The sequence below is a fragment of the Bufo gargarizans genome, chromosome 4, assembly GCF_014858855.1.
Source record: "Bufo gargarizans isolate SCDJY-AF-19 chromosome 4, ASM1485885v1, whole genome shotgun sequence".
NCBI classification, from domain to species: Eukaryota; Metazoa; Chordata; class Amphibia; order Anura; family Bufonidae; genus Bufo; species Bufo gargarizans.
The window spans coordinates 325,452,026-325,475,852 of record NC_058083.1 but is presented as its reverse complement, the minus strand read 5'-3'; the positions used below and the strand labels follow the sequence as shown (position 1 = coordinate 325,475,852).

Sequence of the window (23,827 nt, the reverse complement as noted above, 5' to 3'; positions counted from 1 at the left end):
AACCCCTTAATGACCTCTACCGTATACAGTACAGACCAAAAGTTTGGACACACCTTCTCATTCAGTTTTCTTTATTTTCATGACTATGTAAATTGTAGATTCACACTGAAGGCATCAAAACTATGAATTAACACATGTGGAATTATATACATAACAAAAAAAAGTGAAACAACTGATAATATGTCATATTCTAGGTTCTTCAAAGTAGCCACCTTTTGCTTTGATTACTGCTTTGCAAACTCTTGGTATTCTCTTGATGAGCTTCAAGAGGTAGTCACCTGAAATGGTCTTCCAACAGTCTTGAAGGAGTTTCCAGAGATGCTTAGCACTTGTTGGCCCTTTTGCCTTCACTCTGCGGTCCAGCTCACCCCAAACCATCTCGATTGGGTTCAGGTCCGGTGACTGTGGAGGCAGGTCATCTGGCGCAGCACCCCATCACTCTCCTTCATGGTCAACTAGGCCTTACACAGCCTGGAGGTGTGTTTGGGATCATTGTCCTGTTGAAAAATAAATGATGGTCCAACTAAACGCAAACCGGATGGAATAGCATGCCGCTGCAAGATGCTGTGGTAGCCATGCTGGTTCAGTATGCCTTCAATTTTGAATAAATCCCCAACAGTGTCACCAGCAAAGCACCCCCACACCATCATACCTCCTCCTCCATGCTTCTCGGTGAGAACCAGGCATGTAGAGTCCATCCGTTCACCTTTTCTGGGTCGCACAAAGACACGGTGGTTGGAACCAAAGATCTCAAATTTGGACTCATCAGACCAAAGCACAGATTTCCACTGGTCTAATGTCCATTCCTTGTGTTAGCCCAAACAAGTCTCTTCTGCTTGTTGCCTGTCCTTAGCAGTGGTTTCCTAGCAGATATTCTACCATGAAGGCCTGATTCACACAGTCTCCTCTTAACAGTTGTTCTAGAGATGTGTCTGCTAGAACTCTGTGTGGTATTGACCTGGTCTCTAATTTGAGCTGCTGTTAACCTGATATTTCTGAGACTGGTGACTCGGATGAACTTATCCTCCGCAGCAGAGGTGACTCTTGGTCTTCCTTTCCTGGGGCGGTCCGAATGTGAGCCAGTTTCTTTGTAGTGCTTTGATGGTTTTTGTGACTGCACTTGGGGACACTTTCAAAGTTTTCACAATTTTTCGGACTGACTGACCTTAATTTCTTAAAGTAATGATGGCCACTCGTTTTTCTTTACTTAGCTGCTTTTTCTTGCCATAATACAAATTATGATACAAACAGTCTATTCAGTAGGACTATCAGCTGTGTATCTGACTTCTCCACAACGCAACTGATGGTCCCAACCCCTTTTATAAGGCAAGAAATCCCACTCATGAAACCTGAGAGGGCACACCTGTGAAGTGAAAACCATTCCAGGTGACTACCTCTTGAACCTCATCAAGAGAATGCCAAGAGTGTGCAAAGCAGTAATCAAAGCAAAAGGTGGCTACTTTGAAGAACCTAGAATATGACATATTTTCAGTTGTTTCACACTTTTTTGTTATGTATATAGTTCCACATGTGTTAATTCATAGTTTTGATGCCTTCAGTGTGAATCTACAATTTTCATAGTCATGAAAATAAAGAAATCTCTTTGAATGAGAAGGTATGTCCAAACTTTTGGTCTGTACTGGTATGTACACGCTCACGCGTGCTGCGGGCGCCATAGCCTCGGGGTTTATGCTATTTTAAAAAGGAGAGACCCGCAGCACATGTATGCGATCAGCCATAAGGTTGATTGCACACATTTTTCCCTTCAGATGCCGTGGTCAAATGTGACCACGGCATCTGATCAGCCCGGAAGCGGAAGTCGCGCACTTCTGCTCCGGTAACAGCGTTCCCCGACTGAGATTGGGGAACCTGTTACATGCCTGAAATAGACCATAGCCTGCTTAAGGCTTTGGTGTTCTATTTCAGGAATATACCAATACAAGTCACTAGGTTGCAGCTTTGTATTGGTATAGTGCAAATGATGTTTTCAATAATAGATATTTAGTTAGATTTTAATGACATATGGCAAATGGCGTAACGGTAAAAAAAAATAAAAACAGCCAATTTGCCATTTTTTGTCATTTTTATAAAACGTGATTAAAAAGTCGTACACACTTCAAATTGGTATCATTGAAAATTACAGATCATCCCGCAAAAAATGAGAAAAAAGTTATAGGAGTCAGAATATGGTTATACAATGTATTTTTTTCTCAAAGGTATTACTTTTTTTTTTCAGTATTAAAACGCAAGAAAATGTTTACAAGTGTGATATCGTTGTAACCATACTGACCTGGAGAATGAAGATAACAATAAATTTTGCTGCACAGTTTACAGTGTAAAAATTTGTAAACCATTATCAAATTTTTTTTCCCACTTCCTACTACATGGTATGCAACCGTAAATGGTTCCATTAGAAAGTACAACTTGTCCAGCAAAAAATAAGCCCTCATAAGGCTATGTGAATGGAAAAATAAAAAAGTTAGGACCATGGGAAGGCGGGGAGTGAAAAACAAAAAAGCAAAAATGGAAAATCTCATGGGTCCTTAAGGGGTTATAGGACCAATGCATATGTCCTAATGTTCCCCAGCCAATGGCTGGTCACCCAGGGGTACTTAAGACACCTTTCCCTGTGGGAAAGGTGGCTGAGCAGTAGGTTCCAGTTTGCTATGCCCTGCTAAGTTGTGCTGCGTTACACTTATTTGCCCATGTACTTACTCCTACCTGTTTCCTGGATTTTGACTCTTCATTGCCTGTCCTGACTTCTGCCTGATCTTCATACTGACTCTGAGATGCCTGTCCTGACTTTGGACTGTTTACTGGATTTCACATACTCTGTCTGCTCTGACCTTGGCCTGTCCCTGAGAATGGTTTTGCATGATCACTCAGTGTTCCTCACCAGTGTATTTTAACACCCTCGGGATCAACAGTCACCCACAGACTACTCTGAGAGAAAGCGGCCTGGTGGTTCCCCTGCAGTGAAACCCCCCTATAGGGGTTAAAGAGTGAATACCAGGGGGAGAGCACTTAGATAACACCCTTAGGATTAGCCTCAAGTGTCACTTCACATAAGCCTCACTTAGAATACACTTCCTACTTCAGGACAGAAGGATTGTCCTTGTACCTTAGGCCCTTATTTCAAAAGTCCTCACTATACCATCTCTTCTTTTATTTATTTAGCTGAGTCTGCTACTCTTCAGAACTGACCAACTAGGCTCCACCTCAGGCCTTCAAGACAATAAGATCTCCAGGTTATTAGCTTTCCATTCCATGGAGTGGAATATTCCACAACCCCCAACAGGACCTAACTACATCTTGAGCAAAGTACTGCTAACCCCTTCCTGGTTCTTCCCTTAATGACATTCATAACCACAGCCTTAGAAGACCCTCCAAAAGCTAACCCTACTGATATTAGCGTATGTGTAAAATTGATTACTTCCAGTGCATTGGTGAGGAATAGACTTTCACTGGGTGGAAGGTTTGCACTGTAGTCTATCAGCTATGCCCTGTAGAGGAAAGCTGAGAACTGAAGACAGCAAGTGTCAGGCAAAGATGTAACATATACAACAATATCAAAATTGTAGGGTAGCGTTGCCAGCCAGTACTGTACTGGGAAGGAATCTGAGAGGAGGGTTAGAATATATGGCTTAGAAATAAGAATATAAGGAATTGTCATGAAAGGAGGCAATAGGGGCACCTAAATAAATGATTGTCCATCAAACAGGTATAATTCTGAACTTCAGGATAAGCTACTGCTGCTTAATACTACTGTAAATCTTTTTTTATAGTCCATAGATCAGGAGTACTCAAGTACTTTCTGCAAAGGTCCACATATCAGGGTATGCCTTTGGGTGAAGGTTGGAGCTGAAAAACAAAATGTAAGGAGGGACAACACCAGTGGTCCGTAGTGCACTGTGACAAGTTTATTTGTTTATTTAATTTGCTTTACAATAAGTCAGGCCTCCCACCCAATGTCTTTTGTGCCCGCACACTGTTATGGTGGGGTCACATAGCCTATGATTCCACACCCACTGTGGAATCATCTATGCTGTAAATGATGCCTGTTTACATTAAGTCCAGCAGTATAATGTAATCAATATAATTGAATTCCTTACAGCAAAAACTTGTAATTATTGTGTAACTAGTAATGATCATACCATGTGGACAATATCTTTATGCCTCGTTTGCCATTTATAGCATTATTAGTCAGTATACCTACGGTAGCTATAAAAGGTCTACGCACCACTGTTAAAATGGCAGGTTTTTCTCATGTAAAAATCAAACCACGACAAATTATTTCAGATTTATTTCCACCTTTAATGTGACCCATAATCTGTACAATTCCATTGGAAAATGAAGGGGGAATAAAAAATAACAAAACATAAAGTAATGCACTTACATGAGTGTGAAGATCCTCTTATAAATGGGGATGTGGTTATGTTCAGGATTAGCCAATCACACTTAAACTCATTAAATAATAGTCAGTACGCAGGTTCCATCATTTAAAGTGATTCTGCTTAACCCCATATAAAGTTCAGCTGTTCTAGTAAGATTTTTCTGACAATCTCTTGTATTTTACAGCAAAAGCCAGGGTCCATAAACAGCTTACAACACATCTAAGGGATCTATCTCATTGTTGGAAGGGATCAGTCAGGAGAAGAGTACAAACACATTTCCAAGGCATTAGATATACTATGCAACATAGTAAAGGCGGTTATCAAGAAGTGGATAACATTTGGCACAACAGTGACATTACCAAGAACTTAATCAAAAATTGATGAAAAGACAAGAAGAAAATTGGTCCGGTAGACTGCCAAGAAGCCTACAGCAACACTTAAGGAGCTGCAGGAATTTCTGGCAAGTACTAGTTGTGTACTGCACGTGACAACAATCTCCCATAAAAAGCAAGATGGAAGCCTTTTCTTACAAACACATCCAACCCGGCTATGTTTTGCCAACGCCTAGATCAAGTCTGCCAAAAGCATGTGGAAAAACGTGTTATGGACTAAAGAGACCAAGGTGGAACATTTTGGCCATAATTCCAAAAGGTATGTTTGGTGCAAAATCAAACTGTGCATCACCAAAAGAACACCATAGCAAGAGTGAAGTATAGAGGAGGCAGCATAATGCAATGGGGCTGTTTTTCTGCAGCTGGAACTAGGCAATAGTCAAGGTGAAGGGAAATATGAAGAGTTCCAAATATCAGTAAATGTTGGCACTTCAGGCCTCTGCTACACAGCTGGAGATAAAAAGGAATTTCACCTTTCAGCACAACAACGACCCAAAGCATACCTCTACATCAACAAAACAATGGCTTTGCCAGAATAAGATCAAAGTCTAGGAATAGCCCACCCAGATCTTAATCCAATTGAAGAGGGCTGTACACAGGAGATGCCCTCGCTATCTGACAAATTTGGACCACTTTTGCAAGGAAGCGGGCAAAGCTTGGCAAGTCAAGATTTAGTATGCTGATAGGCTCCTACCCAAAAAGACAGAATACTGTCATAAATTGAAAGGGTACTTCAACAAAGTATTAGTTTAAGGGTATGCATATTTATGCAATCACATTATTTTAATTCTTAATTTTTATTTTGCCATCCTAAAAGATTGAATTGTACAGATTATAGGTGACATTAAAGGTGAAACAAGTTTTGTAATTATCCTTCTTTGTTTGATTTTTTTTACATGACAAAATCCATGAACATTTTTTATAGACTTTTTATATCTACTATATTAACTAAAATGAATGGCTTGGTTTTTGCTACAGCTTTATCTACAATTTTATAAACTTTTTTAAAATACAGTAAAAAAAAAAAACACAGAGAAACCAAAATAGAATGTTCTAATACACACTTGAAATATGATATGGATTACTCTTCTGCACCCATAGGATTACTTACTCGGAATTCCACAATATGGGATTCTCTCAGCTTACATGTATATTCAGCCTAATCACTAACTCCACTGCCCAGCCATCTGTATAAACAATGTTTCACCAGCAGAGGGAGTATTTCTTTATAGAAATAACCAAGCAGTGCCCCCACAGAAACCCCAAAAAAAAACAGGATCTCTGCATTGCTTAACATTGGGTAAAATATGTATGAATTTGTAATTAGACCTGTTTACATTATATAAATCCACAAACACCAGTGGACATGTTTTGCACAAGAATCAGTGTTACACATTTTAAAACAAGTAACTTATAATATTAATATAGAGATAAACACATTAGAAAAGACATTTAAAAAAAAATATTAATACCAGGAATCACTTAATAAAGTTTTTGGGACCAACTGGCTTATCTCAGGTGTTGGGAAGTATTAATGTAAACCACCAGCATAATCAACCATACTGACATAGCTATTAGGAGTGCAGAGTTGGCAGTTGCATTGGGGACCTGGCGGTAACGACAAGCTAGATTGTTTCAGGCTTTGAGTTACAAGACAAAACCAAGAACAAAGAGAGTCTTTCTTCCAGAAGTAGAACTTATAATGTTTGGGCCAAAAAGGCCCCCTTGCTACCATGTGCTTTTTATCTTTTTGGTGTCTTCATTTGTGCTATCAGAGCCCACATAGAAATCCTAGTTTTTAATACTTTATATATGGCGCAAATGAAAAAGGAGATATGTACTGAGCCTTGAGAAAATACCATATCTAGATGTTTGAAAATAATTTAAAGCATACCGTTTTTCACTTGAAATTTCCAACTATTGCTTGTCTTAAGGGATGTTCACAAGATACATGTACACAGATATTTTCTACATGTACTAATGGAAGTAAACAAATCTGTCACAGTTAGCTAAACCTTACAGAACAGAGATATTATACTTTCAACATAAGTTTAATAATTCTTAAGTTTGTTATGTTATATTGGTACATCAGTAAAAAGAAACACCAGAGGTGGACTGCCCATAGAACCCATAGAAAAAATTCCCAGTGGGCCAATGCCCAGGGGGCTGCCCGAGCCCTCCTCATGGCTGCTGGCCAGGTACATAATGATCTGATGCTTTCAGCATTAATGCTAGAAGCATCAGGTACTTATGTATCTGGCTAGCAGCTGCAGCTGCCCTCCTAATTTCAGCTGGATCACAGTCCTCAGTATCGGTTTTGCTGGCTCTGCCTACTTGTGTTGCCCCACCTTCCGTCAGTTTGGACTCGCCTACAACATGGGGCCACGTTTAGTTTTTTTTTCAAGGGCCACTTTAAATTCCAAGTCCACTCCTGAAAAACACAATCCATCGACTTAATTATTTTTTTTTTTATAAAGTTAAATATTACAAGACATGTCTCTAATATGGCTAATATGCTGCAGACTTTTACATTTTACAAAATGAATGGATTTCTTATTTTACTGAGAAACATCTGCATTCTAAAAAAGATATAAAGTTATCATACAAAAGAAAAATTATAAAGGGAAACCTTGTGTTAAAGAGAACCTGTCATCAGGATTTGGGATATAGAGCTGAGTACATGGGTTGCTAGATGGCCACTAGCACATCTGCAATACCCAGTCCCCATAGCTCTGTGTGCTTTTATTGTGTAAAAAAAAACACGATTTGATACATATGCAAATTAACATAAAAGAGTCATATCTTACTTGTGTGACCAGAGAAGAGTCATATTTTCAAGCTCTGACTCATCTCAGGTTAATTTGCATATGTATCAAATCGGGTTTTATACACAATAAAAGCACACAGAGCTATGGGGACTGGGTATTGCGGATGTGCTAGCGGCCATCTAGCAGCCCATGTCCTCAGCTCTATACCCCAAATCCCGGTGACAGGTTCCCTTTAAATAAAAATACTTTACCATAGACTTTATTAACCAAAACTGTGAACAAAGTAAAAAGTTAGAATAACCAGAACTTGTCTAAACTGCACTAAGTAAAGTGAACACTGGTGTATTGGTGGGAGCATAAACATATCTGTGCAGTTTTAATTTACTTGCAATTGACGTATTGAAAACCTTTCAGCCATGTTCTATCTATCTAATATCTATCTATCTATCTATCTATCTATCTATCTATCTATCTATTTATCTAATCTATTTAATATATATCCATCTATCTACCTATCAATTCTATTTAATATCTATTATATATATCTGTCTGTCTATCTTAATCTATCTATCTATCTATCTATCTCTGTCTATCTAACTATCTAATCTATTTAACATTTATCTATCATTCTATTTCTCTCTGTCTATCTACCTATCTAATCTATTTAATCTATCTATTTAATATCTATCTATCTATCTTTCTATCTATATCTATTATCTATCTAACTATTATCTATCTATTTATCTATCCATATCTATTTATCTATCTTTCTATCTAGCTAATCTATTTAATATCTAGCATCTGTCTATATACCGTTTATATTTGCTTTCTTTATTTCTATATGTTCCAATTCTGTAAAAATAACCAGCCTACTAGTCAAGTTGTCACATGAAATAAATATTACAGTTCTGTGTAAACTAATTAGTAGTGTATACGTGTTTAACAATTTAATAATGAAGAATATATACCTGTACAAATATTTATTTTTCCATATAGAATACTGGATGCAACTATTAGTATTTATAGCAATATCTTCATTGTATACTGTACCAACACAAACTGTGCACATCGCTGAGTATTTGGGGAGGGAGTCTAAGGCAGCTCCTGCAGTAGTCAGTTTGCTTTAAGTCTGACGGTCGGGGGTTTTGTGTTTCCTTGACTCTGGATGGTCCATGGCCGAGATGTCCCAGGGTGGTATTACAATGAATATGAATAGGGCATCTTGCTTAATGTGACAGTCAAAGCGTACCGCCCTGAATAATGGCACGTCATCCTAACAAGACCATTGTAGATAGGAGGGCTTCTTTTGTCTGTCTCCTCTGAAGTAGCTCTATAAATGCTCCAGTTTTCAGTCTGTGTGCAGTGCATTTGCAGCTTCCATTGACTACCTGAAAGCTAAAGAAGAGTACAGCAACTAAGAGAGAAAGTCACTCTCTTTCCCTCTTTCTATCATCATTGCTTACAGAGACTTCTGCTGCCAGTCATCTTCTGAAAAGTTTTATCAAGATCTAAGAAAACACATCTCAGATAAGACTCGAGAAAATGAATTCTGATTCAAGCTCAATTTCCAGCAGAACCTCATCTCCAGATATAGATAACATGTATCTCAGAGGCCATCATCATCATCTCCAGGACAACAGACTGAACTCTGTATCTTCTACCCAGAATGACATTTTGCAAAAGATGTCAGAGGAACTTCTCACAAGGCACAGTTCTAAAGATGAAGGGGAAAACAGCAAATATAAACTTAAGAAGCAACTGTCCGAGCAAGACCTGCAGCATCTGAGGCTGAAAATCAATGGCAGGGAGCGCAAAAGGATGCATGACCTGAACCTTGCCATGGACGGCTTGAGGGAAGTCATGCCCTATGCTCATGGGCCATCCGTAAGAAAACTTTCCAAAATTGCAACTCTTCTGCTTGCAAGAAACTATATCTTGATGCTCACAAGTTCACTGGAGGAAATGAAGCGGCTAGTGGGTGAGATCTATGGGGGCCATCACTCTGCATTTCACTGTGGGACTGTGGGACATTCTGCCACTCACCCAGTTCACCCATCAAATGCCGTCCATCAGATGCATCCCATCCTAGGCAGTGCATTGTCTTCTAACACATCTGGCCTTTCAGGATCATTACCAGGAATTGGTAGTATTAGACCTGCACATTCACTGCTCAAAAGTACACCGGCCCCTCCACTGCCACTTGGCAGCAGTTTTCAACATTGGGCAGGCCTTCCTTGTCCTTGTACTATCTGTCAGATGCCACCACCACCTCAGCTGTCTGCTCTACCAAACAGTCTCAACAGGATCGCTGCAGAAGGCAAAGACTTGCTAAAGTAATAATTCCAACAGACTTTTTTTTTAGAATTTTTTGATGACCTGCATCAATCTAAATATATAAATGTAAATTTGTGGTATTCAGGAAGGCTCAGAATGAAATCCTGTCTGCATGCATGCTTCTTTTACTTTCAGCACCGTTTGTACTGTCTTCATGAGAAACATCTCTGAAAGGTAACGTTTAGTTGGATACAATGTATTATATGTAAATATTTAATGTAATTATATTCAAAGATTATGACTATACTGTATAGCCCACTTTTATTATATCAGTTGAAGCTTCTATTATATCTGTATATATATTTTCAACCACAGAACTGGGAAAGAACCATGCATGCTAGGAGTGAGTCTTGTGGAAACATTTGCCTGGCTACCAAGCATATTTCCTTGTAACAAGGAATTTATTAATGTGACTGTTCACATATATAGATACCTAGTCAATGTTTTTATTATTATTGCAGTGACAAGGTTAAAAGAACTTAAAAAATTAACATTTCTATCAATTTCATATTGTAATTTAGCATTTTTGTTCATTTTTCTCATTTTTGTCTAAATAATTCTATTTGTTGTAATCTATTCAAAAACAGTGTGTGCTTTTATTTTTTATACATTCTCAAGACGTATGGATATATTTATTATGTTTCAAATAAAAAAATATTTGCATTGGACCTTTGTGTTTTAATTATTCCTTTTCATATGAACCTAAATTATTTCATTTCAAATATGTTGTAAGTTGTATTTATTATTTGTTGAGTTACAAAGTGCCATAATTCAGCTCTATTCTAATATGTGTAAACACATTACTGTTAACTCTAATTAAAAGTTTACTACACTATGCCATATCTATCTATCTATCTATCATCTATCTATTATCTATCTGTCAATCTATTTATCTATCTATCTATGTATCTATCTCATATCTATCTAATACCGTTAACCTTACTTAAAAATGTGCTAATCTATCTAGCTATGGAACTATTATTTATCTTTCTATCTCATATGTATCTAATCAAATACTATTAACCATAAGATTGCTAGACTATCTATCTCCTATCTATCTATCTAGTATTTATCTATCTATCAAATATCTATCTTTCTATGTAATATCTGTCTAATCCAATACCGTTAAGCCTACTTAAAAGTTTGCAAACTATCTATTACACTATCTCATATCAATCTATCTCATATCTGTCTATCTTATATCTATCAGAAAAGAGCTGGGTGTAATCCCTCCAAAACCTTTAGCTCCTGGTCTAGGATTATCAAAACAGCATAAGAAGAAGCAGCACTCAAAAATAGGTGAAAGGGCTGTAGACCCGCTTTACTCAGTGGGTCCACAACCTTTTCACCTATTATGAAGTGCTGCCTCTTTTTTTGCTCTATCTATCTATCTATCTATCTATCTATCTATCTATCTATCTATCTATCTATCTACCTACCTATCTATCTTTCTATCTATCTATCTATCTATCTATCTATCTATCTATCTATCATATTGGATTCTGAGGTGATAAAGCTATTGATTGATATGTGTTAACTCTACAGATTAATGGAATTATAAAGCTATGATGACACAGAGGCAAGAAAAGATCCAAACATTTGTATAAAGAAATAGGTAGTTAAGGGGCTCATTATTCACAGAATACAGTGTCACTTCTCATTTGCTGAAATTGCATGTGATAAGTGTATATAAATGTATATATTTCCGACAGTACAGCTGGAGACAGATGGATTACACAGAAGAAATGTTTTGATCACATTAAGAAAGAGATTCATCAAAAGATGGTGATGATTATATTCAGTCCTCCAGTTGCCACAGATAAAAAATATTTCTAAATATCCTTAGAACTTTATATTTGAAAAATAAAAATGCTAAATGCACAATGGAACAAGTACTAATAAAACTTCTTACGAATAATTAAAGCAATAATTTTTTTCATTATTTTGTGCATTTCTGCATGCAGTTTAGCATCAAGAACAATTCTGAGTATCTGTTTTAAGTACACTTAGTGCATGATCTACCTAATGTATAACCCTCCTCCTGTTCATATCAATGGAACACATGAACTACTAAATAAATTTTACTAAATTAGCAAATGATGGTACTTTGCAATTTAAGCAAAATTTTCTTCTTGCAGTCATGCCTTCCATACATGAACCTTGCTGCATTATGTTGCATTGCTATCAACAGCAATACACAGGGATCTAGCACTAACTTGAATAGTCATAGAATTGAAAATCATAAACGTGCACCATCTATATCTATGAATTCTCCATTTTTTGATCATTCTTCTTTTCCCATAGAGTTTTAAAAGAGTTCGATATTTCTCATACGTTTTAAAATTGTGAAAAATGTACAAAGTGCATTTTTTATTTCAAATATATATATATTACTTTATTGGCTTCAGATTTGTTGTCCATTTTCTCAGTGTGCGAACATAAGTACTGCAAGTTGTTCAAGTAAGTGAAGCGCAAGCTTTGCATGGCGATTTTCATATGGAGACAAGAGAGCCCCCCAATCAGTTGATATAATTATTTAAGGGAAAATATAATATTAGAGGGAACCCATTGATTTCATAGTTACTATAGTTCTCCCAAGCAGAAAGCCAACCCAGCACAGGTGAAACAGAGTATTACATGCTAACCAGTGAAATGATGTAATACATGGACAAGCAGGATTGCCAGACGAGAGCTGCTCATTGTAAGCGACTCTTTGCTCTGTCTTCAATCAATGCAAAAGGGTCCCGATCAGGGCACCCATTATCCAATTAGCTTATATACAGAGAGAATGATTAATTGAGACAACCCAAAAATCAACAAAATAGAATTTAGCCTGTCAATAAAAACAAAAAATTATTGAAATAAATCAATATAAGCATATCCCCCCCTTTACAGTGCTAAGTGATGTACAGCAGGCAGATGCGTTTTTCAATGGATTTATTTCTATACATTTTTGGATTTTATTTGCATACTAGATCCTAATTCTTCTATTTCTGGATTACCTGGACATGAGCACGTCGTGGATCCTTGCAGTGATTCAGAACAATGACCCAATTGAGTGTGCTGGACTTTTATTTATGGATCTAATCCAGACAATATCTTAACTTTATTAATAATTATAGAAACAATTTAAGTTAATTCATGATTTGTAAATATGTAAAGGATTTGGAATAATTAAAATAAATCCCAGACTGAAGAGCAACAGTGTACTGTCAGGATCTTGCAGAGAGTAAAGACTAGTAAGTAGCAAAGAGTAGTAAGTAGCAGTAGTAAAGTGTATTAATTTACTGAAAAGGTAAAAAGAAAAATGCACAAAACTGACATACAGCAGAGTGGAACAATACTAAGCTTTTCCAAATCCAATTAGGCCATTACATATCTTGATAGCAGGCCTAAATCACTAGCAAGAAAGATGCTAGTGTGACATCAATGTAATATGTAATATGTCCAGCACTCTCACATATGTCCAGTACTCTCACATATCCTACATATCTATAGGTTAGGTAATCTACATTTAAATATATAGTACTGATATATGAAGATTCTTATAAAAGCTGTAAGGATTGTGCTTTAAGCTCAAGGGTCACTTAATAGCATTAAACCTCCAATATAATGTAATTCTTTGCTGTACCTTCATTCATATCAGTGATAAACCAGCCAATTACTCTCCCATGTTCTCCAGTACAGACTCTAACCCTCTGTGGCTGTACCCTCTCCTGTCATTGCACAATCCACAAACTATTTTCTGGCAATCAGAAGTGATAAACACATGAAGTCCGCAAAAGGAGGGAAAATAGCTCTTCACATTCCCATTTCTACTCAAGATTTATTTGAAATGTGTTGATGTTTTATGAGCAAAATAATAAAGGGTGTTCATTTAAGATGGGGAATGGGAATACTGTAATTGTAAGAATTTAAGAGTAGAAAGTCTAAAAATAAAACCATACTCTAAAGTCATTTGTTACTTTTATCAGCCTGATGCATAGTATGCTGCTTGTGTTAAAAACAGCAGCTCTTCATTTTTTTAAAATGTTTTCATACATCAAGAAAACTATCTTTAAAGACTTAGGGGCACATTCTAAAACACCCGTCTAAATAAGGCCCTGCGCTGTAGAGGGGCCGGCCTCTAAATAACTTCGGTGTATCCACCGCCAATTTTAAATGTAAAGCTTCCTTGCTGTCTTACATTTAGACAATTTTCTACTCCTAAAGCAGGTGTAGAAAATGATGAACGAGATGGGCCTGTCTGTCCCCTTCCCCGCTATACCCCCTTTTTGAAGACCTGGTGTCAGCTGGGAAGAAATTGCAGAATCTGCTGCAACATGGGGTGCGACAGTATCTGTGCCATATATACGCCACAAAAGAGACATATATCTGGATATGACACACACTAACCCATTGCACACACACACAGATATAATATACAGATACCATATTGTACACACATACTGTACACACTCACCTACTGTGCACACATACACAATATGCATATGCATACTGTACACACATACTGTACAAATACATACTGTTGTGCACACATACACAGATACAGTTACTGTACATACTGTAAACACATACCATACACATACTCTCATACTGTACACTCATACACAGATACAGTATATAGATACATACTGTACACATACTGTGCACAGATACCCACATACTGTACATACATACACAGATACAGATGCATATAGTACACACTCAAATACTGTACACACATATATAGTATACAGATACCCCCTGTTAATAGATACATACTGTACAATACATACATACACAGTTATAATATACAGCTACTCACATACTGTACACAGATACTCATATACTGTTTTCTACACATATACATGTATACTGTATACAGATATTCACATACTGTATTGTACACACATGCATGAATACTGTACACAGATGCACATGTACTGTATATACATACACACATACTGTACAATTTTTCTATACTGTGCACATATGCTGACATACTGTATACACATCCATGCAGTATATATTTTCCCATACTGTACACACATACAATATACAGATATTCACTTACGGTACACATACTGTACAAAGATATTCACATACTGTATAAACATACACACATACAGATACTTACATATCGCTTGCAAATACAACAAAGATATTCTGTACCACATACTATATCCAGATATTCACATATTATGCATACATACTCACACACAGTCACGTGTACTATATAATACAAGTCTGAGAAATATCCCAAATATGACTAATGACTAATACATTACTTAAAATGTTTAAATCAGTTACTAAACTGTATGGAAAAGAACATTATACAGAGGACACGTGTCTAATAGTACACAACTATTCCTGTAAGTTTTAAGTTATTCTTGAAATAATTTGTTATTAAGAGTTACAGTGCAACCATAAAGTTGAAGCGATAGCAATGAATATATCAGAAAGCATTATAGTGAGGGTTGTCTGTACTGTCTCTAACGTTTGATGGAGTACTCAGGGCAGTGCTTTAACTTAGATATTATTTTACCCTTTTGCATACAATCATGGATATTTTTATACTCATAATTTTTATTTTAGCAGGTAAAATCTAAAATTTCTGCTCACTTTTTGAATTGTTTAAGAAGTACCTCTTTCCAGGTGCCTTGCAGGCAATCTACACACAAATATGCACTTTCACATTTTTCTATGCATGTACAGTACTTTTTACTGTACATATGTATTACAAGCTGTTTTTAGTAGGAAGCGGTGAAGGGCATCTCCTGCCGTGGCCAGTGTGCTGTTAGTCTGTCACTCACAGGGTTTTGTATTTCCCTGACCAAGATGTCCCAGTGTGGCATCACAATGAATATGAATAGGGCTTCTTGCTTAATGGGACAGTCAAATGCACCGCCCTGAAGAATAGCACGTCATACTAGCAAGACCATTATAGATAGGAGGGCTTTTTTTGTCTGTCTCTTCTGAAGTATCTCTTTAAATGCTTCAGTTTCAGTCTGTGCGCAGTGCATTCACAGCTTGCATTGGCTACCTGAAGGAAAGAGGAGCTTGCAACAGATAAGAGAGAAAGTCCTCCTCTTTCTCTCTCGATATAAAGCTCAGAGAGGACAGAGAAGTCATCAAGACCTCAGTAACTCTTTTAAACTGAAATATCTATAAAAATGAATTCTGATTCTAGCTCAATGTCCAGCAGAGCCTCATCCCCAGATATGGATGACATGTATCTCAGAGGCCACCATCATCATCGTCACCACCATCATCATCACCAGGACAGCAGACTGAACTCTGTATCTTCTACCCAGAATGACATCATGCAGAAGATGTCAGATGAAGTCCGCACAAGGCACAGTTCTAAAGATGAAGGGGAAAACAGCAAATATAAAATTAAGAAGCAACTGTCCGAGCAAGACCTGCAGCAGCTGAGGCTGAAAATCAATGGCAGGGAGCGCAAAAGGATGCATGACCTGAACCTTGCCATGGACGGCCTGAGGGAAGTCATGCCCTATGCTCATGGGCCATCCGTAAGAAAACTTTCCAAAATTGCAACTCTTCTGCTTGCAAGAAACTATATCTTGATGCTCACAAGTTCACTGGAGGAAATGAAGCGGCTAGTGGGTGAGATCTATGGGGGCCATCACTCTGCATTTCACTGTGGGACTGTGGGACATTCTGCCACTCACCCAGTTCACCCACCTAATGCCGTCCATCAGATGCATCCCATCCTGGGCAGTGCATTGTCTTCTACTAACACATCTGGCCTTTCTGGATCATTACCAGGAATTGGTAGTATTAGACCTGCACATTCAATGCTCAAAAGTACACCGACCCCTCCACTGCCACTTGGCAGCAGTTTTCAACATTGGGCAGGCCTTCCTTGTCCTTGTACTATCTGTCAGATGCCACCACCACATCAGCTGTCCACTCTACCAAACAGTCTCAACAGGATTGCATCAGAAACTAAGGACTTGCTAAAATAATATTATTTACTGTATAAAGGGACTTGAAAGATTAATATAACTTTTCATCTATCTATTGTATATATAAATATATATTTGTGGTGATGCAGGAGGATGCAGACACTTGTCCTGTTTGCACGCATGTTTCTTTTATTTTTCTATGCCATTTTTTTTAGTTTTTCCATAATCTCTTTTGATTATGTATCTCACAAACCTAAAGACTAGGTAGATTCTTGTAAAAGTATGTTATATGTAAGTTTGTTCTCATAATATGAATAAATGAAGGGAAATGGATGGTTAACAAAGTTGCTAAAGCAGGTTATCAATCACATATCTGGAAGACTGTGCAATTCCTGTCTATGTCATTTCCACCAGCAAACTGAAAAGATTAATGCATGCTAGGAGTGAGTCTTGTGGAAACATTTGCCTGGCAACCATTCAATTTTCCTTGTAACAAGGATTTTATTAGTGAATTCTTTGAAATCTGATATTTGGTGTCTATGTGACTGTATATTGTCAAAGGACATAAGCTTCTAGAAGTGTCTGTTTCCAGTTCTAGAACCAATTCTATACTGGTGTTTAAGTCTGTCACAATGGACTTCTCGAACTCTTTATTTGTACAGAGACAAGGACTATATATTACATTGTGCCAGGTTTATAAAAATATCACCATTGAGAACCATTTTATTAGAATCATGTTTTTTTTTATTTTGTCTTCTCTTTAGTTTCTGAGCATTTGCTTGAAACAATTTTGTTAGGCCTCAAAGAGAGCACGTGTCTTTATTTTTATATATTCTTGATAAGTATAAATCTATTTATTATGAACTTGCTCAGTTTCAAATAAAAAGTCATATTTGAACATAACTTTGTGTTTGTCTCTTGCTCCAATCTAGCTATAAGAACAAATTCAACTATTAAATTAATAACTGAACATAGAATGTAAAAACACATTTAAAAAGTTTTACAATCCAGTAGGTAAAGGGTGTTAGTTTTAGTGATTTCTTCATATAATATTCAAGTAGATGCAATGCCACAACGTAATGCAGTAATTAACCCAATATCTTTCCCCTAGAGTGGTAATTAATTGCTGGATGATGATTATCTTCACAGTAAATGGTTAGAGTGCACCAATTAGCTCATTCCCCTGAAATATAATACAGTTTTTTTAGCTCTATCATAAAATTAGGATATACACATTTTACCATAATCTATGACACATCCCATATTTACCCATAAACTTCAAATTCTTCATAGAGTTATAGAAAATAATAAAATAGTTTAACTATTCTCTTGAGAATCAAATCTAATCTTGAATTTCTTACATAAGATATTTATTACAAAAATATCATCAAAAAAGATGCTTGTTTAATTAAAAGTTAGACCTTCCTCCTCAGTAAGATCAATTAGCAAATACAAGTTGATTGATACTTGTACACTAGTCAACACAAAGGAGAATTCTTTATGAAGAAAAGGTTATAGCTGATAAGTCTTGAAAATATAGTGATAATTATATACAGGATTTGTGATTTTATCAAACCATCAAAACTTTAAACTGCCAGTTACTTGCATACAGATATCTTTTCTTAGGATGTCAATGAATTGTGCACCACCTACTGTAGTACAGATCTTCCTCATCAATATACATCACAAAGGTTTATCCACATCAGTATTTTATGATCTGTCACCAATTTAAGGAGCACAGTCTGAATTTCCATTTCTCTTTGGGAACATAATGACAAGCAATTGAAAACAGAGTGGTTTTACTTAAACTGCCAGGAGGCACGACATAATCTCAACTCTTTCCCACCATTAAAAGGAGTCTTCTACACTTGTGTAAATGAGCCGAAACATGCTCTACTTTTTAGGCAGCAGAGGGCTGGCTACTTTCTGTTAATGTTATAACCAGCACATTGATAGATGAAAATAACCTTAATTTAACCTAGACTTATGGGAATGGTTCACATAGGTTCACATAAAATTTCTTAATGGTGAACTAGAATAATCAACAATTACCGGTAGATAATTTAATTTATAATCATTGTTAAAAAAAAAGCTCCAAAATCATACAGAGAAATCTAAATTTTATTGACATGCATTAATTGCTATTATAGTATACAACAAATATACTATATAGAATTGTGCAAAGCAACAGAAATATACATTCTTTTAACAAACAGAGTAGTAGAGATTACATATTAATTTTGTTGGCATTAGGATCAAATAAATAAATGAATTTGAAGGACTATAATGATCATTTTAATTAGTTTATTAATGACATTATTCATGTAATTCTTTATTATTTATAGTATTTATTACATTATTCACTATTTATTACTTACATTATTAATAATATTTATTGGCTTTTAAATTTAATTAAAATAATTATATGATGCAGAATTGTTGCTCAAGGAATAACCTTTTAAAATAAAAACTAGTTAAGGAACTGGAAACCTGTTCAGGTTCAAACAATTTTCAAGTTCAAACATAATTTTGTATATGATATAATCATTGATCAGATTTAATAGTTAATAGTAAATTAACAGAGTTAATAGTACAGATAAATTATGATAAAATGTTTTAACCTGAAAACATTTCTTATAAAAAAAATAAGAACATTATTACCCTTGTGTATTTAGCAAATAATATTATATTACCTATCTCTAGTATATAATTTTAGTAATGTAAAAAGCAGTTTACTTGGACAATGTGCAAAAAATAAACTGTATTTTTTTTTTAAATTTAATAATTTCAATAATTGAGGATAAATGTAACTTGTAAATGTAACTTAACAAAATATTGTATTATTACAGTATGAACGGATAGACATAGATATATAATTAGATAAGAGATAGATAATAGATGATAGATAGATAGATAAATAGATAGATAGATATATGATTTCACTAATAAGCATTCTCAAACAATAAACGCAATTTATACAAATTAATACATTTAAAAAAATTACAAATAAGTTTTAATAAAATATATACTTCTATTTTTCAATATCATAATCATATATTTGGAAATTAAGATGAAAAACTGGATCAGAGAATTGAGATTCTGCCTATTGTTATGGAAAAAAAACTTACACATTCTCGTTATACATACAGGACGCACTAAGTAGTACACATCCTGGACAGTCATAATTTAACAATTCCATCTGATAAAAAAAAAAAGAAGATATGTCTACCCATTTTTGGGAATATAATTTGTTGGATGCTGAGTTACCATTTTTATATATTTATTTTAATATTAACAGTGCATTTATTATTTAGAAAATAAGGCCTATAGAGTCCTCAGCATTCATGTTTTTTGTGAATACTACCTAAACCAAACTGCCCTTTGGTTCTAACATGAGAAAATGTTACATATATTTCCTTGATAACAAATATTTGTTTTACTCTGTGAATGAGGATTTTGTCCCATTTTATATATTTTTTTAAACTAGGTGAGATATTTCCATTGTAATTCATGAGGATTTTTCCACCTTTTAATTACCATTTTAATGTCAGACGATGGGGGAAATAAATAAGCATATAAACTGTCTATTAAAAGTTATTTATGCCAGAACAAACATTGTTTTCCTTCTTGCATATTAATGTCACATATTTTTCAATGCACTCAGATCAGAGCATTACCGTAGCCATGGCATTTCCTTTGCCCAGTCATTCACCAGACACAAAGCAATGATGAAAGACTTTATTGTTTCAATTTTATCTGATTAATCTATGTATTATGGACAAGATATGTGACATATATATATATATATATATTAGTGTAAAATATTCTTATAGGTCTCATTGGAGAAAACTTGCCAGAAGATTATCATTTTGGTTTATATTTAACAGACATACAGCTAGAAGTACACAACATAAGTCAATGGTCAGTGAGCAATCTGCATGACATATGTTTTCTCAGTTATGTTTCAATTCATTTGAACAACAAACAAAAAAACAGACAGAAATACAAATAATTGTATTCTATGTGTTATATATATAATTGTATAAAATGTGATATATAAAGCATATATCCGTACTTTAAGTCCCAGACATGGGGTGAACAGAGCCCTGCATTCTCTAATACATGTTTCTAGATTCTGAAATGTGGGGCAATGTACAGTATATAAAAAATACCTATAAAACATAAAAGTGAAGGTAAAAAAAAAATCAGCAATGACTAAGTTTTTGGACAGTTGCAAATTCTATTTGTTTATGTCTTCAGAGTAATCTTTGGGAAAGATGGATGACAACCAGCTTTCCTAGACACTTGAATGACAAATAATTATAATACATATCCTTTCTAATTTAGCTGTAAATGGTCTTCACAAAGTGCAGTTTTGATGTATTTTTTCTGTTCATATGTGGTGGGGTAAATGATTAAGACTGGCATATGTTTCTGACACCAGTTAAGAAACCTCACTTGTATGTCAATAACAATATCCCTTGATAATTTTTGTACAACCTCGGGAGGTCTGTGCACCAAAAATTAAATCTATGCCAGAAAGGGGCTGGGGGTTGGAAGAGGGTAAAGTCACAAACTTTTGTTGCAAAATGGTACTTGTGCCAAAATTAGCAACTTTGTATTTTCACTTTTGCTCTGGATATTGCTTTTTTGTCGTTTAAAAAAGATAAAGGATTGCTAGACAAAATGTTACTAAAACTTCAGTAGTGAAGCTATTATGATTGCCACTTTTGCGTAACATATAAAAAAATATTATTGTCCTTGAATCTCTGTTCTGATGGATCCTACAGTCAGGTCCATAAATATTGGGACATCGACACAATTATAAAATTTTTGGCTCTATACACCACCATAATGGATTTGAAATGAAACAAATAAGACTCTCTAATTTGAGGGTATTTACATCCAAATTTGGTGAACGGTGTAGGAATTACAACAGTTTGCATATGTGCCTCCCACTTGTTAAGGGACCAAAAGTAATGGGGCATAATAATAATCCTAAATCAAACTTTCACTTTTTAATACTTGGTTGCAAATCCTTTGCAGTCAATTGCAGCCTGAAGTCTGGAATGCATAGACATCACCAATGGGGGGTTTCATCCCTTGTGATGCTCTGCCAGGCCTCTACTGCAACTGTCTTCAGTTCCTGCTTGTTCTTGGGGCATTTTCCCTTGTTTTGTCTTCAGCAAGTGAAATACATGCTCAATCGGATTCAGGTCAGGTGATTGACATGGCCATTACATAACATTCCACTTCTTTCCCTTAAAAAACTCTTTGGTTGCTTTTGCAGTATGCTTTGGGTCATTGTCCATCTGCACTGTGAAGCACTGTCCAATGAGTTCTGAAGCATTTGGCTGAATATGAGCAGATAATATTGCCCAAAACACTTCAGAATTCATCCTGCTGCTTTTGTCAGCAGTCACATCATCAATAAATACAAGAGAACCAGTTCCATTGGCAGTCATACATGCCCACGCCATGACACTACCACCACCATGCTTCATTGATGAGGTGGTATGCTTAGGATCCTGAGCAGTTCCTTTCCTTCTCCATACTCTTCTCTTCCCATCACTCTGGTACAAGTTGATCTTGGTCTCATCTGTCCATAGGATGTTGTTCCAGAACCGTGTATGCTTTTTTAGATGCCATTTGGCAAACTCTAATCTGGCCTTCCTGTTTTTGAGGCTCACCAATGGTTTACATCTTGTGGTAAACCCTCTGTATTCACTCTGGTGAAGTCTTCTCTTGATTATTGACTTTGACACACATACAGGTCCTTCTAAAAAAATTACCATATTGTGATAAAGTTCATTATTTTCTGTAATGTACTGATAAACATTAGACATTCATATATTTTAGATTCATTACACACAACTGAAGTAGTTCAAGGCTTTTTATTGTTTTAATATTCATGATTTTGGCATACAGCTCATGAAAACCCAAAATTCCTTTCTCAGAAAATTAGCATATCATGAAAAGGTTCTCTAAACGAGCTATTAACCTAATCATCTGAATCAACTAATTAACTCTAAACACCTGCAAAAGATTTCTGAGGCTTTTAAAAAACCCCAGCCTGGTTCATTAATCAAAACCGCAATCATGGGTAAGACTGCCGACCTGACTGCTGTCCAGAAGGCCATCATTGACACCCTCAAGCAAGAGGGTAAGACACAGAAAGAAATTTCTGAACGAATAGGCTGTTCCCAGAGTGCTGTATCAAGGCACCTCAGTGGGAAGTCTGTGGGAAGGAAAAAGTGTGGCAGAAAACGCTGCACAACGAGAAGAGGTGACCGGACCCTGAGGAAGATTGTAGAGAAGGACCGATTCCAGACCTTGGGGGACCTGCGGAAGCAGTGGACTGAGTCTGGAGTAGAAACATGCAGAGCCACCGTGTACAGGCGTGTGCAGGAAATGGGCTGCAGGTGCCGCATTCCCCAGGTCAAGCCACTTTTGAACCAGAAACAGCTGCAGAAGCGCCTGACCTGGGCTACAGAGAAGCAGCACTGGACTGTTGCTCAGTGGTCCAAAGTACTTTTTTCGGATGAAAGCAAATTTTGCATGTCATTCGAAAATCAAGATGCCAGAGTCTGGAGGAAGACTGGGGAGAGGGAAATGCCAAAATGCCTGAAGTCCAGTGTCAAGTACCCACAGTCAGTGATGGTCTGGGGTGCCATGTCAGCTGCTGGTGTTGGTCCACTGTGTTTTATCAAGGGCAGGGTCAATGCAGCTAGCTATCAGGAGATTTTGGAGCACTTCATGCTTCCATCTGCTGAAAAGCTTTATGGAGATGAAGATTTCCTTTTTCAGCACGACCTGGCACCTGCTCACAGTGCCAAAACCACTGGTAAATGGTTTACTGACCATGGTATTACTGTGCTCAATTGGCCTGCCAACTCTCCTGACCTGAACCCCATAGAGAATCTGTGGGATATTGGGAAGAGAAAGTTGAGAGACCCAACACTCTGGATGAGCTTAAGGCCGCTATCGAAGCATCCTGGGCCTCCATAACACCTCAGCAGTGCCACAGG

At 36.3% G+C, this 23,827-nt stretch overlaps 2 protein-coding genes across 2 annotated transcripts; both read left to right on the top strand.

The window, feature by feature from the left end:
• The first annotated feature begins 9,096 nt into the window (after positions 1-9,096).
• LOC122936232 (oligodendrocyte transcription factor 3-like) lies at positions 9,097-9,891 on the top strand. Its single transcript, XM_044292329.1, has one exon. The coding sequence runs from the start codon at positions 9,097-9,099 to the stop codon at positions 9,889-9,891; it is 795 nt and encodes a 264-aa protein (XP_044148264.1).
• Positions 9,892-16,043: 6,152 nt separating this feature from the next.
• LOC122936243 (oligodendrocyte transcription factor 3-like) lies at positions 16,044-16,859 on the top strand. The gene has a single exon (XM_044292340.1). It carries the CDS (start codon positions 16,044-16,046, stop codon positions 16,857-16,859), a length of 816 nt encoding a protein of 271 aa, XP_044148275.1.
• The last annotated feature ends 6,968 nt before the right edge of the window (positions 16,860-23,827 follow it).